We start from the raw sequence: 15,556 nt of genomic DNA, 5'->3' as shown, positions 1-15,556 counted from the left end.
TTATAATATCGGCATATTTAACTTAGTTTTTGTTATTACAAACTCTAGATGTAGATTAGGTAGTCTAATTTGTAATTTTGTTAGGTAATTAAATCTACTTACGTACTTTAGTATTTTTAAAACTAATTTTACTTACTTAATTTGATATAATTTAATTTTAGTAATAATAAAATTAATATATTACCAATAATAAAATATAATTATAAATATATATACATTTTGATTCGAGTAGGAAGACGAAACACAAAAACGAATGCAGCTTAGTACAGAAAAAGGTGTCCCTAATTTATCATTGGAAATTACAAAAAAAAAAATGCCAGCAGAATTTCGTTACTAATGAGATTTTTTTGTTCATTTCTGTCTGTATTAAACATCTTTGTTTACATTGCTGAACTTCCGTCTGTAATGAGTCGTAAATATTGGTCGGTTAATTAGCAATGCTGTTTTGTGACTACTAAAGTTGGTCGCAAAGTTTGCAACTCAATTGGAGAAATGGTCACTACACTCTTACCAACCAGCTTGTAGTGACCGAATGAATTCGGTTGTAACTCATGAAATCTGATCAATATACATGTTTAGAGACCGAAATGCGACCGAAAACTTTTGTTTAATTGTCTGCTCCGGAACATAACATTTGAGTAAATAGAATTCAACTAAATCAAATTGGACATAAGGAATTTTCAAACATGGTAATGAAAATTCAAAAGGAATTTCTCAAGATAATATAATCTCGACTCATTTCATAACCCGGTAAGCTATAAAAATGTAGATAATTTTTTTCCTAAATTATATTCGAATTTGGCATGGATAATTATTCTTTCGGCGATTGGTGTTTATTGTTGGAGGAATCTCTTGAACCAACGGGCAGAAAGCTTGGGAAGTCTTTTCAATCCATTTTTATAATCCACATAATTAATGCCAAAACGCACCGAATAACCTGAAAGCCATTCAAAGTTATCCAATAATGACCAAGCAAAATATCCCTTCACATTTGCACCATCCCTATTCCAAACAATAAAACAAAAGTTAAATAATAACTCAATTTTATATGAATTTTGGTAAAAAAATAATATATAAATAATGTATTTATATATTATTATCGAGGCTTTACGGGAGACTAAACTATACATAATTACAGGACAAATGCATTGAGATCGAATCCATGAGTCACATTAAAATAATTTGTTTTCTACAAGAAAATAGATTATTGTACGGTTTAATAAATAAAAAACATGATAGAACGTTTCATAACGGATATTCATATCTAATTAGGAGTGTTACTTTTATACATAATCTAATTAGATACATTATATTTCTAATTCAAACATATCATATATAAACAATATGTAATTGTTATTGCTATCGAACTACTTATGTCTCTTTTATTTTGCACGTTTAAGACGGGATCAAAATTTTGTAATACTCAATTCACGATAAATTTATTTCCATACTTCATTGTATAATAATAATAATAATAATAACTTACTCGATTGTTTTCTTCAGAAAGAAAAGATGGCGGTAGTAATAATCAACTCTCATATTATCCGTCAGTTGTTCCTCCAAAGTTAGCGTAGCATTATTGTACTCGTCAATACCTGAATAAATAACATATAAATATGTTATTAATTAGAAAGATATGTTCATAGGTCATGGCCTGTTCAGCTTATCTGAACCCATCTATCATGGGTTGAGTTTGGACATATTTATGTGACGCTTTGTTCGCCTATATTTTTTTGTACTAAGATTTTATTTATTTATTATTATTTTAAATAATTTTTTATTTAAAATTATACTAATATTGTATTCATTTGATTTGTTGAATTAATTAACTAAATTTTAGTTTTGTTGCATTTATGTTGTTTATAACTATAGTTTAAATTTTATATATATATATATATATATATATATATATATATATATATATTAGTTGAGCAGACCAAATTGGACTTGAGAATTAGTTCTCTTAGCAGATGACCTAGCACAACCCAAGCCCGATGCAAATTTATTGTGAACTGGACTGATTTAGCTAATGCATTTTAGTTTAAAACCTGATAAGAAATGGCTCGGCCAGATCCGAACCGATCCAGCCCATAAAAAGACCTACCTTTTAGGATAGTGTCTAGGACATGGAAGTGCAATTACCCTAGTGCACCACGAGCCTCTACCTCTAATAATAGCAACCAAAATGCAGAGCAAAGAAAGAGGGTTACAGGGACGACCTTCCGTTTCTTGGGAGAAAATAACAAAAATTAAATTTACCAATATACTATTTCGCCGCTAAAAATAAATATTTTGTCGGTCCAGAATATGTGACGAGATGGATTCTCTGACATTTGGCGACAAACATTTCCGTCGCTTATTTTTAATTCTAAACAAATATGATGTGTTTCTTGCTTAATTTTTTTCCATTCACCCCGAATATTGCGATAGACGGCTCTATGTCTGGAAAAAAAAGGCAATAGAAATGTGGCGATCGCATTCCCAAATATGAAATATCTTGCGAAATGTAAAATATACGTTACCATTCTCGGTGATGTAAATAAGTGGATCATTGTACTTCTTTTTTACATAGAGTATAAGATCTCTAATTCCCCTTGGATAAACATACAGCCAATCTGAAGCTGCCTGCAATATTATTTTCAAAAATATAAAAATAAATAAAAGAAAGGAAAAATAAAATTGCAAGAAACGAACAATACTAATTTCTATTATTTTTTCTTTGAAGTTGATATTCACCTTAGGACCAATTGGAATTCCATTACGTTCCGCTGGAAAAAAAAACACAAAACTAATCATGAATTGTCGAAATATGATGAGGCATGATTGAAATAGAACAAAAAAAATTGAATTATAGTTAATTAGATGATGAAAAAATTACATTTTTTCGCGTTACACTAAGTTTTAATGTGTGTAATTATAATAAATTGATAACTTACTTGAAAGAGTAGCATGAGAATCAGTAAGAAAGCTAATATTAGCATTCGAAGTACGAGAAGCTGCGTAATTAGCCGTATAATAGTTCAATCCAAGAAAATCAAATGAGCCTTTTAGCATTTGTGATTGATTCTTTGAAAATTTTGGTAATCTTTTCCCAACTAGAGATCTTAATGTCTTTGGATAGTCACCATAGGTAATTGGCTCCATAAACCTGGTAAATAAATATATAAAGATTAGACAAAAGTTAACCCGCTATCGCGATAAAAAAAATAAAACATTGACATTAGTTAAAATCTGTCGTTGATTGTGATCATCGACGCATATCCGTCGATAAAATCCTGGTAGAGACATTGCTTTTAGGGGTCACATCCAAAAATCTCCATATTTCCTCGGTAATAGAGGGAATTTAAAATCTCTAGAATTATACCTAATGTTAGTCAATGTTTCGGTTCTAAAAAAAATCAAGGCATAATACCCATTTGGCTACCTAAACTAGGGTTTCAAAGTCAATTAAAATCTTAAACTGTCAAAATCAAAAATCATCAATTGAGTTTCTATTCTAAACAAAAATCATCAATTGAGGCTTCATCGAAAATCATTTGGTTAAACAGTTTCAGACTCTCTTCCATAAACTCATATTGAACCAATATAGAGATTATTACTGTCTATATCAAACAGTCACAATTTCTGATTTTAGGATAGGATAGGTACTCAATTGATGATTGTTGCTTAGTTTAGGGACCTGATTGACGATTTTGATAGTTTAGGATCTTAATTGACTTTGAAGTTTTAGTTTAGGGACCCAAATGGATATAATGCCAAAAATCAATTATTCAATCCAATTATATATTTCTTTATTCGGCGATTCGATCTAGTTCAAGAATCTCCAAGATCCATGTCCAGCCCTAAATGCTTTGTTCAATTTTTGTATCCGTAAGTGAATTTTACCGACAGTTAGGTGGGAGGAGAATATCCGCCGGTGAATTTTCCAACATGGTTGAAAATAAATTATTAAAAGACACTACTAATATTACGAACGGATTTTTCACCGACGGATATCCTTATTGTATATATAAATAAGGTGACGTATAAAACTAAACTTCGAGGTTCCACACATTTGTAATAACGTTAATGTGGTTTAAAAGTTTGTAATGTGAGTCCAATATTGAATTTTTCATTAAACACTCCAAATTCATCTACGTGACAAACATCCAAAACAAAATTTTCAACGGTTTTTCATTTCATTTATATCGTTTCTAACATATAAAAAAAATTTCAAAATGGAAAAAAAATGATAAAATTATCTAAAAATCCTCTTGTATACTAACGATGTTAGTGAAAACATTTATCTTTTGTAAGTGAACTAATTGAAACGCGTTTGCAGATATACGATACCATAAAGATTTATTTTTATACTTGTTTTCAAATTAATTTTTTGTATATTACCATCTAAATTAATATCATCGTCTTTTGAAGGTTAATCGATTTTAATAGTGACAAAATAATTCTGCCGAAAAAAATAGAGACAAAATTATAATTGTAAATAATTAGTATATTACCATCCAAGCATGAAATCAAGGGCTCTTTTTGCAGCATGTTTGTCCTGCTTTGTATTCGAGAAAGGCACAAACCAGGAAGATATTAACGTAATCCCAATCACACCCTTTTGAATTCTCTGCAAATAAAAGAAATAGTATTACAGATGAATTTCATCACTAAATGTATACATTTTTGTCGGTTATGATAGTCTACTTAGAATCGTTAACGTTTTGACATCAGAACGAATCTGTAATGAAAATAGCCGTCGCTGAATCTTAGCCTAAAATAAAATCTTGATTTTTAACACATTTCTGTCCGGTAAAAGGGGCAAGGGTTATTTACTCTCATCTTCCGTATCGCTCTACTTTCTCTCTCGATAATTTCTATACATGTGTAACTAGACATGTCCACGGGTCCAGCACTTGCCCATCCCACCCATGCCAGTGTCCCATGAGCCAAATTTGAATAAGGAAATTTGATTTTAGGCCCAGTCCATTCCAGGCTCGCTAAAGTCCGTCTATTTTTCAGACAGGTTTGGAATTGATAAAAATAGCACGGGCCGGGCATGCCTGGTCCGCCCAATTAATATTAATTAGTGAATTTATGTAACTTATTTATTTTTAAGTATAAATTTATTTTTTATAATTTAAAATGATGTATATTTTTTAATGGATTTATATGGGTTAGGTTTGGGATTAGATTTTTAAGCACGACTCAACCCGTCCGAGCCCGTCAAAATTAACAGTGGGCTAGGTTGGCTTGGACTCCGTATTTTTTAGATAAAAGTACGTTAGGCTAGGCCTATTGACAGGTCTATTTGTAATTAGATCTGTCAACGGGTCCGGGGTACCCGCCCAGGTCCGTGTTCTTGAGTCGGACTTGGACAATGAAAATTGATCTTAGGCCCATACACTAAAGCCCACCTATTTTTTAGACAGCATTGGGATTGATAAAAAATAGCATAGGACAGTCATGTCATGTCCACCTATTAATACTATTAATTAATAAATTTATATATTTATATATTAAATATTTACTTTTAAGTATAAATTTTATTTTTATAATTAAAAATTTTATATATATATATATATATTTAAATGAGCTTATATGGATTGGGTATGAAATTTGATTTTTAAATCCGAACCAGCTTAGATTACAGTGGATTGGACTTGGACAGAGTGTTTCTTATATAAATGTCCATAAGTCCTGTCCGAACCCGATCCATTAACAAGTCTACTTGTAATTGACTTTATCATCAACACGGATTCAATAACCGGAACAATAATCTTATAAAAAGTAATTAATTAATGAACCTGAAAGTTGTGCTTGTATAATTTGACAGCAGCAGCATGAGCGAGAAGCTGATTGTGAGCAACAATATATGGCTCAGTAGATGCATGACCACCTGTGCAATTCCTTTTTTGCCATTCAGAGCAGCGATCTGGTGCACCCATGCCCATTACATACCCTAACATGCAGTAGCTCCATGGTTCGTTCAATGTGATCCAATGCTTTACTCTGTCTCCGAATGTATTGAAGCAGAGCTTCACATAATCTTCAAAATCATCTCTGTAATGTTTCATTTTTTAATTTATGAAAAAAAATAGAATTAGTTTTTTGCAACCTATATTGTCAAGATGCATAGAACAAATATAAATTAATTTGACAAAAAAAATTAGATAAGGAATATATATACATTTCCTAAAAAACATCAGGACAAGCAAAAATTTAGACGAGTAAATTGCATGCATAATCACTAAAATTTGGAGTCATTTTTAAAAAGTTATTATATTTTATTTTATTTTAAAAAAATTATTGAACTTTCATTTTTATTTCACTAAAGTTTTTCAACCAATTTAGAAAAGAAAAATCATTAGAATAATCACGCTGAAAAGAACTTATTTTTATGTAACTTATTTTATGTATACCATACCAGCTGCATGATAACAAAAATAAAAAAAAATAAAAATTACATTTTTTACTGTCACATATGATAGTCTTAAACATTTGAATTAAATAAAAATATATATTTTTTATATTTTTTGTTGTCATGTTTCCATAATGTCATACATAAGAATAACGAGTTGTTTTTTTTTACTGAACTGAACTTAACAATAATAATAATGATAAATTATAATAAATAATGATGAATTATATATTGGCAAGGGAAGGCTTGCCCCCAATACACCCTTGTGGTGGGACCCCTCCCCGGACCCTCGCTCAGCGGGGACGCGTAATGCGACCGGGCCGCCCTTTTTAATGATGAATTATATATTATATAGAAATAATTATAATAAATTATATATAAATAATTGTAATTATAATAAATAATGATGAATTATATATAAATTATAATAAATTATATAAATAATTATAATTATGAGAAATTGTTGAATTATTGAATTGGACTGAACTAAATGCTACTGAACTGAATTAAACTGATCTGAACTGAACTGAATGCTAATGTAGTGAGCTGAACCAAAATATTCAAAATAAACTACATTAATATTATAGGGAAATTTACATATAAATTCATTTTTAAAAACCTATCTACAATTATGCCCTGTAATAATTTTGAATTATGTCAAACTAGTAAAATCAGTACTTTTGATATATTTTAAGGATTAAAATTTATAAATTAAAAGTCTAAAATATATTTTTTAGAGTTTATTATTTATGAATTGGGGTCTAGATTTTTCAAATCATAACGTAAACTCATAATATATATAAAATAATGATATATTAATAATTAAGTTTAGTGATATAACTTAATTATAATTTTGTTTTTAATTACGATATTCATATATTTGACACTTAATTATAGCATGATAACGAAATATCGTATTTTACTCTTGAGTATATTATACAATCCCATATAATAACTGGGATTTTGTTCGATCTATTGAGGCCCACAGAGAAGCCCATATAAGAACTGTGCTTTTGAATTGGGAAATTTCATGACAAAGCATTAAGCTTACTTTAAGCATTGGGAAATTTACATACAAATTCATATTTGAAAAACTATCTATAATTATATAGAGTTTTAATTTTAAATTATATCAAACTAATAAAATTATTATTTTTAATCTAGAATTGGAGTTTATAAATTAGGGTCTAGAATATACTGTCTAAAGTTTAGGATTTATGAATTTGAGTTTAGAAGTTTTAAATTAAGGCGTAAAAGCATACTTTATCTATTATATATGTAAAATAATGACATATTCCGAATTAAATTTGATAATCTGATTTAGTTGTAATTTTATAGTTAATCATGATATTTATATAGAAAACCCGTAAGCATGCCCGAATTAAAGTACTAATTAAGCTGAACTGACTAATAAGTTTTAGGGTAAAATGCACCAACATCATTAGAGTTTGGGATATGTTTTCCAAAGGTTATAAAACTTTATAAGTGAACTTCACTTTTGTTTTCAAATAATTTTTTTTGACCAATTCTTGTGTACAAATTAACTAGAATATTAACGTAGAAGATAATTGATTATGCCTGACTAGTCCGGATATGTCTAATTTGTTATGGTTGACGTATCTAAAGTCACAAAATCGTTTAAAAAATCATATTATTATCTAAGATCTTGTTCTTTTTCACTTAATTTCAATTGAGTTCAGTAGCATTCTGTTTAGTTCGGTTGAATAGTATTCAGTTCAGTTCAGCTCAGTAATTTATCATTATTTATATATAATTCATCATTATTTATTATAATTTATATATAATTTATAATTTAACATTATTTATATATAATTTATTATAATTATTCATATATAATATATAATTTATCATTATTTATTACAATTTATCATTATTGTTAAGTTCAGTTCAGTGCAATTCAGTTCAGTTTAGTTTAGTTCAGTTAAAAAGAACAGGGTCTAAGGCCATGTTCTTTATTACTTAATTTTAGTACCAATCAGTTCAGTTCAGTAGCATTCGGTTCAGTTCTGTTCAGTAATTTATCATTATTTATTATAACTATAATTATTATTTTTCATTATTATTATTATTATTATTATTATTATTATTATTAGGACCATAATTATTTATAAGATTTTTATTTTAATCTTTTAAAAAAATTATTTTAATTATTGCTATTTCTAAAAGATTATATTATTATTTCAGTTTCAGTAAAATTCAGTTCAGTTCAGTTTTCTTCGGTAATAAAGAACAGAGCCTAATAAATGGTTTTGTAACATTCAGTTCAGTTCAAGTCATTTTCAATATGGTTATCACGTCACTCTTTTGGTGATTTTTTTATTGAAATGGATGGAATGATTTTATTAAAATAAAAAATAAAAATTTAATGGTTTTATTAAAAATGACCTTTTTAAAACTGATTTTGAATTTAAGTGAACATCAATCCAATCCCATTTACATTTTTAGACCTTATTTTAGAAAACAAAAATTGGCATAAGACTAGTAAATAATTAGAAAAATATGGTAAAATAAAAAAATTATTTAAATGACGTAATTAATATATTAATAATTTTCATAAAAACAATTTTAAAAAGTAGTAGAGAGTAATTACACAATCTTTGAACTACGAAAGCCTCCATATTCATCCTCCAAAGCTTGGGGAAGATCCCAATGAAAGAGAGTTACAAAGGGTTTAATCCCTGCATATTAATTAAATTTATATAAATTAAATTAATTCATTCAAAAAATTCAAAAAAAAAAAATTATTTAATTAAAATTACGAGACCAAACTAATTAAAATAATTTAATATTACCGTTGGCTAAAAGCTCATTGATGAGGTTGTTGTAGTATTTAATTCCTTCTTTATTTACACCACCATTGACTTTGCCTCCTGCATTACAAATATTACTATTTTTAATTAGTTTTAATCAAACATTACTTGTAATTTGGGATTAGGAAAGTTCAATTTGATAGATTTTTTTTTTAGCAAAATAAAAAATTCAGTTATTTTTTGGATTAAAAAAATTCAAGTATTAGTTTGACAATACGTGAAAATACGGGATTTTTTTTGTTTTACCCTAATATAAAATCTATTTCAATTTTATTATTCTCTAAGTAAATTCCGACAAAAATGGAATTCCTTAGAAAATAATAAAATTGATTTACAATTTCTTTTTTTTTTTTTTTGATAGAGATTTACAATTTCTATTATTGAGGCAAAGTTGAACTGTTTTAGACTATGAGGAAAAACTTGAACATTTTTTTATAAATTTAGAGGTAAATTAATTCTTCTATTTAAATTTGGGCTATATATAAAAATATAAATTTGTCTTTAAAGAGTGAAGATATAGGTTAATGTAAGAAATGATAAAATTTTGTATCCAAATTTTTTAATTTGGAGCAATTTTAGATCCAAATAACAACATTTAAAATAAGACTTTTAATAAGGTCTAAAGATAGATATAGGGAGATACAGTGTAACCACGAGCCCTGGCTATCTGAAACCACCCTTTTGTACTCTCTTTTTTTAGACTACAATACATAAATTCTAAACTTTAAAAAATATATTCTATAATCAAGCGGGGATAGCTCAGTAGGGAGAGCGTCAGACTGAAGATCTGAAGGTCACGTGTTCGATCCACGTTCACCGCAATTTCAATCTTTTGGTTTCAAAAAAAAATATATATATATATATATATTCTAGACCGTTAATTTATAAATCTTATTCATTAAAATATATTAAAAAATAATAATTTATGATATAATTTAAATTATTACTTAACATAATTCTAGATAATTTTTTAAAATTGAATTTGTTTGTAAACTTCTTTTTTTTCTCTAATAAAGATAGACATGTTCATGGGTTGGTCCGGACCAGATCTAACCGGGTTTTACAGATTACTGTGTCCAAGTCCAATACAGCCTACACTATATTTACATTGGGCTCAGACTGGACTGGGCTAGACTAAAAAAACTAATTCCCAAGCCCAGTCCAGCCAAGCTCGGCCCATCCATTTAATATATTTACATTAAAAGTTTTTAACATAACTTAAAATTAAATTGTCATTATAAATATTACAAATTAACATATTAAAATATTATTTTAAATAAGAAAAATATACATATATTTATAAACAATAATTTAATAAATAAGAAACATATATTCACAAAATAAAAAAAAATAGCAAACATATATTTACAAAAACAATACTGGTGCACTGAATTTTGTTTTTCAAAAAGATGAATTTGCTGACCATAAAAAAAATTTACTGCAACGTAAACTAATTAATAAGAATATATGTAAATTTCATAGAGTGGGGGAAGTGAAAATGATAATGGAATATATGTAAATTTTCAGTTAAAATTGATTTCCTTATTTATAATATCTAATATTATTAATATATACTATTATCTGCGAATATTTCAACCAATTGAAATATAATTTTGCTTTCACATAATTAGCCTTTAACTATTTGTTTTAATGGGGTTTGGACTGAACTAGATTTTAATCCGATTAAACTCTAGTTCTTTCAGATCTGATTTAAAACTGATTTGATTTTACGAATGTACATAACTATTATATACGTCTGAAGCTATCTTAAACGTGCATTCCAATTAGACATTCGAGGTGTGCGATCCTCAGGGGCGGATGTAGGAGGGTCAAAGGGGCATTTGCTTCATCCCATTAAAAAAAAAATTAAAATCCAAAAATAAGGGTTAAAGTGCAAAAATACCCGTAATGTTTTGGGTCAGGAGCAATTTTATCTCTAACGTCTAAAATAGTACAATTTTATCCCTAATGTTGGAAGTCAAGAGCAATTTTACCCCTAACGTTGATAAATTGGGTCAATTTGAGAAATAATTCATCAAACTGTCTTCTCGGTCATGAATAATAGTGTCTGAAATTGATCCAATTTATAAACGTTAGAGGTAAAATTGGTGCAAAATTACAAAATTGATATGCAATTGGTGCAAAATAAAGAAAAAAATGATTGTATTTTATAATAGTGTCTGAAATTGATCAAATTTATCAACGTTAGGGATAAAATTGCTATTGGCTACAAACATTAGAGGTAAAATTGCATCATTTTAGATGTTAGGGGTAAAATTACACCTGACCCAAAACGTTAGGGATATTTGATGCGTAACAACCCGAGAATCCCGGAAATGGATGATTACGAGTCGGAAATAGATGAAACTATATATAATAAAATTTCAATTTTCATATAAATCATTTAGGTATTTGAAAGGTTGACATAATTATTATAGCAATTTATTTTTTTTATTGATTTACATTTATTTTAACAGTAAAACCAACAAAGTACCATGAATATATAAACCATCACATACATCTTATAAATTAGCAAATTACCCGTTTTATTTATATTTAAGACATTCATGTAAAGAACTCAAGATAATTAGGGCTGTAATCGAGCCGAGCCGAGCCGAGCTTTGGGCTGTTCAAGCTCGGCTCACTATAAAATTAACGAGCTCGAGCCCGAGCCGAGCTTGCCATAAAATTAACGAGCCGAGTCCGAGCCGAGTTTTGGCTTGCTCAACGAGCTTGAGCCGAGCTTCGAGCTTGTTTCGAGCCCAAAATCCTCTTTTGAACTTGGTTCATTAAGAAAATTATTTAACCATGAATTGTTTGTGAGTAAATTGTTAATTATATTTGTGAAGTTTGCTCGCAAATAACTCTTTAATTGTGTACATAAACAAGCTCACAAGCAAAGTTCGTGAATGAATAAACAAGATGCTTACAAATAGTTCGTCTATTACTCATTTATTATGTTTGTGAACGAACTCATCTAATAGCAAATGAAATAATATTAAGTTTAGATATTTGTGAACTAACACAAAACTATATAGTTTTCTACAAAACTAAAATTTGTTCATAAATGTTCTAATCGAGCCTGCTCGCGAGCTTTCGAGCCGAGCTTTGGCCTGCTCAAGCTTGGCTCGTTTACGAACCGAGCCAGTAAATCGTGTTCACGAGCGGCTCGTTTACAAATCGAGCCGAGTCGAGCCGAGCTTTTATCGAGCCGATCACCGAGCCGCTCATGAGCAGCTCTGTTCATTTACAGCCCTAAAGATAATAATCCCTTAAAAAAAAAAGGAATTATGTAGTTCTTTTTTATGAAAAGAATTATGTAGTTTTTTGTGTGTTAGTATTCTATGTACTTTTCCATGTATATATAATTAATGGTAGTTTTCATTATTATTATTTTTCTTAAAAAAACTTCCAACTAAAACCAACAATCCCTAGAAACTAGGAATTTAGAAACCGTGCATGACAATTCTAAAATAAGTTTAGTGCCTTTTGATATTTCATGGATTAAATTACTAGTATTGATTAAACTATAAATATTACTATTATTAATGACTTCTATGTAGAAAGCCCTAACCTTTTTTGGTTAACTCTTAGAAAAAAAAAATGGGACAGGACTATACTTGAGTTTTGAGATAAATTCTAAACACAACCCATTTTAAGTTCGGACTTTTACAGACTCGAGCTGGGCTGGACTAAATGCGAAATATGTATATCCAAACCCAACCCATAATAAATGGGCTTGAGCGGACTGGACGGATAGCAGGCTCATGAAAAGATCTAAATACAGGCCAAAACAATTTTGGTCTGGATAAGAGCTCAAAAAAAGTTAAACCCAGCCCATATAGGTCCAAACAGGTATAGGATAACTCCCTCACTTTTGGGCCTAAAATTGTTTGAAGTTTGGTACATTTAAAACAAAATTTTATGACTTTACGTTAATTGTATATTTAGGGTAGGGACAAATTTGAAGCTTATCCTTATAATAAATAAATAAATAATGTGACATTCAGGATTAATAATTATAAAAATAATGGAGTTGGAGTAGTCTTACTGGGTAATATTCTGGACCATGAGATTGAAAATCTGTAAGCATCCAAACCCATCTCTTTCATAATCCCAACATCCTCCTGTCATATGCAATTAATTAATTAATTAATTACTTCAAAAAAAAATTAATTAATTAATTACTTAAGTAATTATAAGAAAATAAAAATGATAATTAATTATTAATTACCTTGTATTTGTGATAAGCATCAACGGCCACATCTCCATTGCTCCGGTCTGATATTTTTTCTGTCATTTTCCATTTGAACTTTTCTTATCAATTTGTTAATTAATCATCTCATAATCATAAGATAATAATGTATTAATTCAAAAAAAATTATATTCGAATTTTTTAAGTCCCATATAATTTATAAATTATAATTCAATTAAATATTTGAAATTTATTATATTATTTACATATAGAAAAATTTGTGATTCCCAGAAAATTGAATTAGACAGAGACCTGGATATTTATGAGTGTAAGAATCCCAAATGCTAGGTCCTCTACCATCTTCATTTGCTGCACCTTCGTACTGCGAAAATAAAATAACATACATATATTTAGATAAATGTAACCGTGACTATTTAATTATAACAAGGGGGCTTAAAAGGGGCCTCCGCTCTCTCGACTGTCAGAATCACCTCTATTCCAAAGATTAGGGGTTTTGGCCCTATCTCTGAAAGATTAGAGTCGGAAGTGTACGATATTTTAAATAGTAACTAAATATTGTTTTGTTTGTACTTTTATGTTGAGCATCGTTAGATTAATTTCATACCAACTATCTGATGGTACAAGTACGCAAAGCAATGATTACTTTGTGTAAAACATAACCATCGAATCTATTTATTGTTTTGGATTAAACTAGTTAAGTACAGCTACAAACAAATACACGATTGGTTAGTTGGGGACCGATTTACATGTGCGTGTGTACAAAAATTGTTAAATCGAACTTGTTTAAAAAAAATCATATATATACGTGTTATAATCTGAATGGTCAAAAACTAATTTTCAAGTATCAATTTAAAACTTTCAAATTAAGTTACATTGTGTTAAATATTCTTAACATGTAAAAAATTGTCTAATAGAAAAAAAAAATGGATATAGGGATATGTCTAATACACGATAAAAAAAAATTAGAAATTTGGATTTAAGAATGACCTAATAGACAAAAAAAAAATAATTAGAAATTTGAATTTAAAAAACTCCTAATAGGCTAATAAAATTAGTATTTTCGATTCAAGATGGGCTACAGGACAGGGCTAATTTTAGAGTGCTAATTGAGAGGGCCGAAACTATCCCTCATGATAGTGGTTCTGGCGGCCGGAGGGCCGAGCTCCTGTATCCGCCCCTGGCTACAAAAATGAGAATAAAACCGACTAAATCCCCACAAACTAACATGACATGATGATTTGATGATAGATTCAAGCCACATTAGGATTTCAGAGAAAGTAAGGAGTATAGTAATCAACCTGGTAAGCCGATGAGGCTGTCCCAAACAGAAAACCTGCCGGAAAACTGCTCCGGTTAAAGAAAACATGATCATAATTATATGCTCTGGTAATATTAATGAGTAAGCTGAGAACCAGAAGTAGGAGAAGAGATAAGAAATTGGTGGTTGCCATATTTTCTGATATAAGAGAAGAAGAAGATTCAATGATGTTTTTATAGACTTTTTTTACACTTATTTACCGATTAAATTAAAGGGTAATTAATTTATTAGTTCCTGTATTTTCAAAAACACACGGTACGGTCACTAACTTTTTTCGATGAACTGTTTAGTTCCTAACGTTTTTCTCGGTGAACTGTTTAGTCCCTACCGTTAGACTCTCATTAAGATTCTATTAGTCAATTTGGATTAGCAGAAACATTTTTCATCATCATTGAAGCAGTTGGCGGTAAACATGAGTTGAGAATATGAAGGAAATTAAACTCACCATTGAGAGTAAGAGGATTTCCACTTTTAATTCTAACAGGAAGAGTAAACGAGAGAGATTTGAATCGATGTCTACCTTCAATTCAAACATGAAGAGTGAGCATGAGTGATTCGATTATTGGTTAGGGATTCTATAAACGGTAAAAAATCTAACAAACAGATAGAATGACTAAACAGTTCACTGAAAAAAAAAAAGGTGAGGGACCTTACCGTATGTTTTTGAAAATACAGGGACTAAACAGTTGTCAAAATATAAGGACTAATAAATTAATTGCCCTAAACTAAATTAAAGTCTATTTCAAAAAAAAAAAAAAAAAAGTCGTTGCAACAAAATATAACCATTT

General features: G+C 28.9%; 1 protein-coding gene and 1 non-coding gene across 2 annotated transcripts; one reads left to right on the top strand and one right to left on the bottom strand.

Annotated features, from left to right (window-relative positions):
* Positions 1-324: 324 nt before the first annotated feature.
* On the bottom strand, positions 325-14,901 carry LOC136222293 (beta-glucosidase 12-like). The gene is made up of 13 exons (XM_066009891.1): positions 14,749-14,901; positions 13,742-13,811; positions 13,469-13,527; positions 13,286-13,361; positions 9,217-9,294; positions 9,015-9,102; positions 5,790-6,045; positions 4,497-4,612; positions 2,937-3,148; positions 2,737-2,768; positions 2,523-2,625; positions 1,487-1,595; positions 325-1,002 (listed from the first exon to the last, which is right to left on the bottom strand). The coding sequence occupies exons 1-13, from the start codon at positions 14,899-14,901 to the stop codon at positions 834-836; spliced, it is 1,521 nt and encodes a 506-aa protein (XP_065865963.1). The 3' UTR covers positions 325-833.
* TRNAF-GAA (transfer RNA phenylalanine (anticodon GAA)) lies at positions 9,983-10,055 on the top strand. The gene has a single exon. It is a non-coding gene; the product is annotated as a tRNA-Phe (tRNA).
* Positions 14,902-15,556: the final 655 nt, after the last annotated feature.

Source organism: Euphorbia lathyris, chromosome 1 (genome assembly GCF_963576675.1).
Source record: "Euphorbia lathyris chromosome 1, ddEupLath1.1, whole genome shotgun sequence".
NCBI lineage: Eukaryota > Viridiplantae > Streptophyta > Magnoliopsida > Malpighiales > Euphorbiaceae > Euphorbia > Euphorbia lathyris.
This window is presented reverse-complemented; position numbering and strand designations above follow the sequence as displayed.

What these genes read in the sequence shown, in the direction of transcription:
- LOC136222293 (XM_066009891.1), bottom strand. Translation starts at nt 14,901, where the DNA reads ATGGCAACCACCAATTTCTTATCTCTTCTCCTACTTCTGGTTCTCAGC. An exon ending in ATGCTTATCACAAATACAAG is followed by an intron (nt 13,362 to 13,468) that starts GTAATTAATAAT and finishes TGCATATGACAG; the next exon opens with GAGGATGTTGGGATTATGAA. An exon ending in CAATGAGCTTTTAGCCAACG is followed by an intron (nt 9,103 to 9,216) that starts GTAATATTAAAT and finishes ATTAATATGCAG; the next exon opens with GGATTAAACCCTTTGTAACT.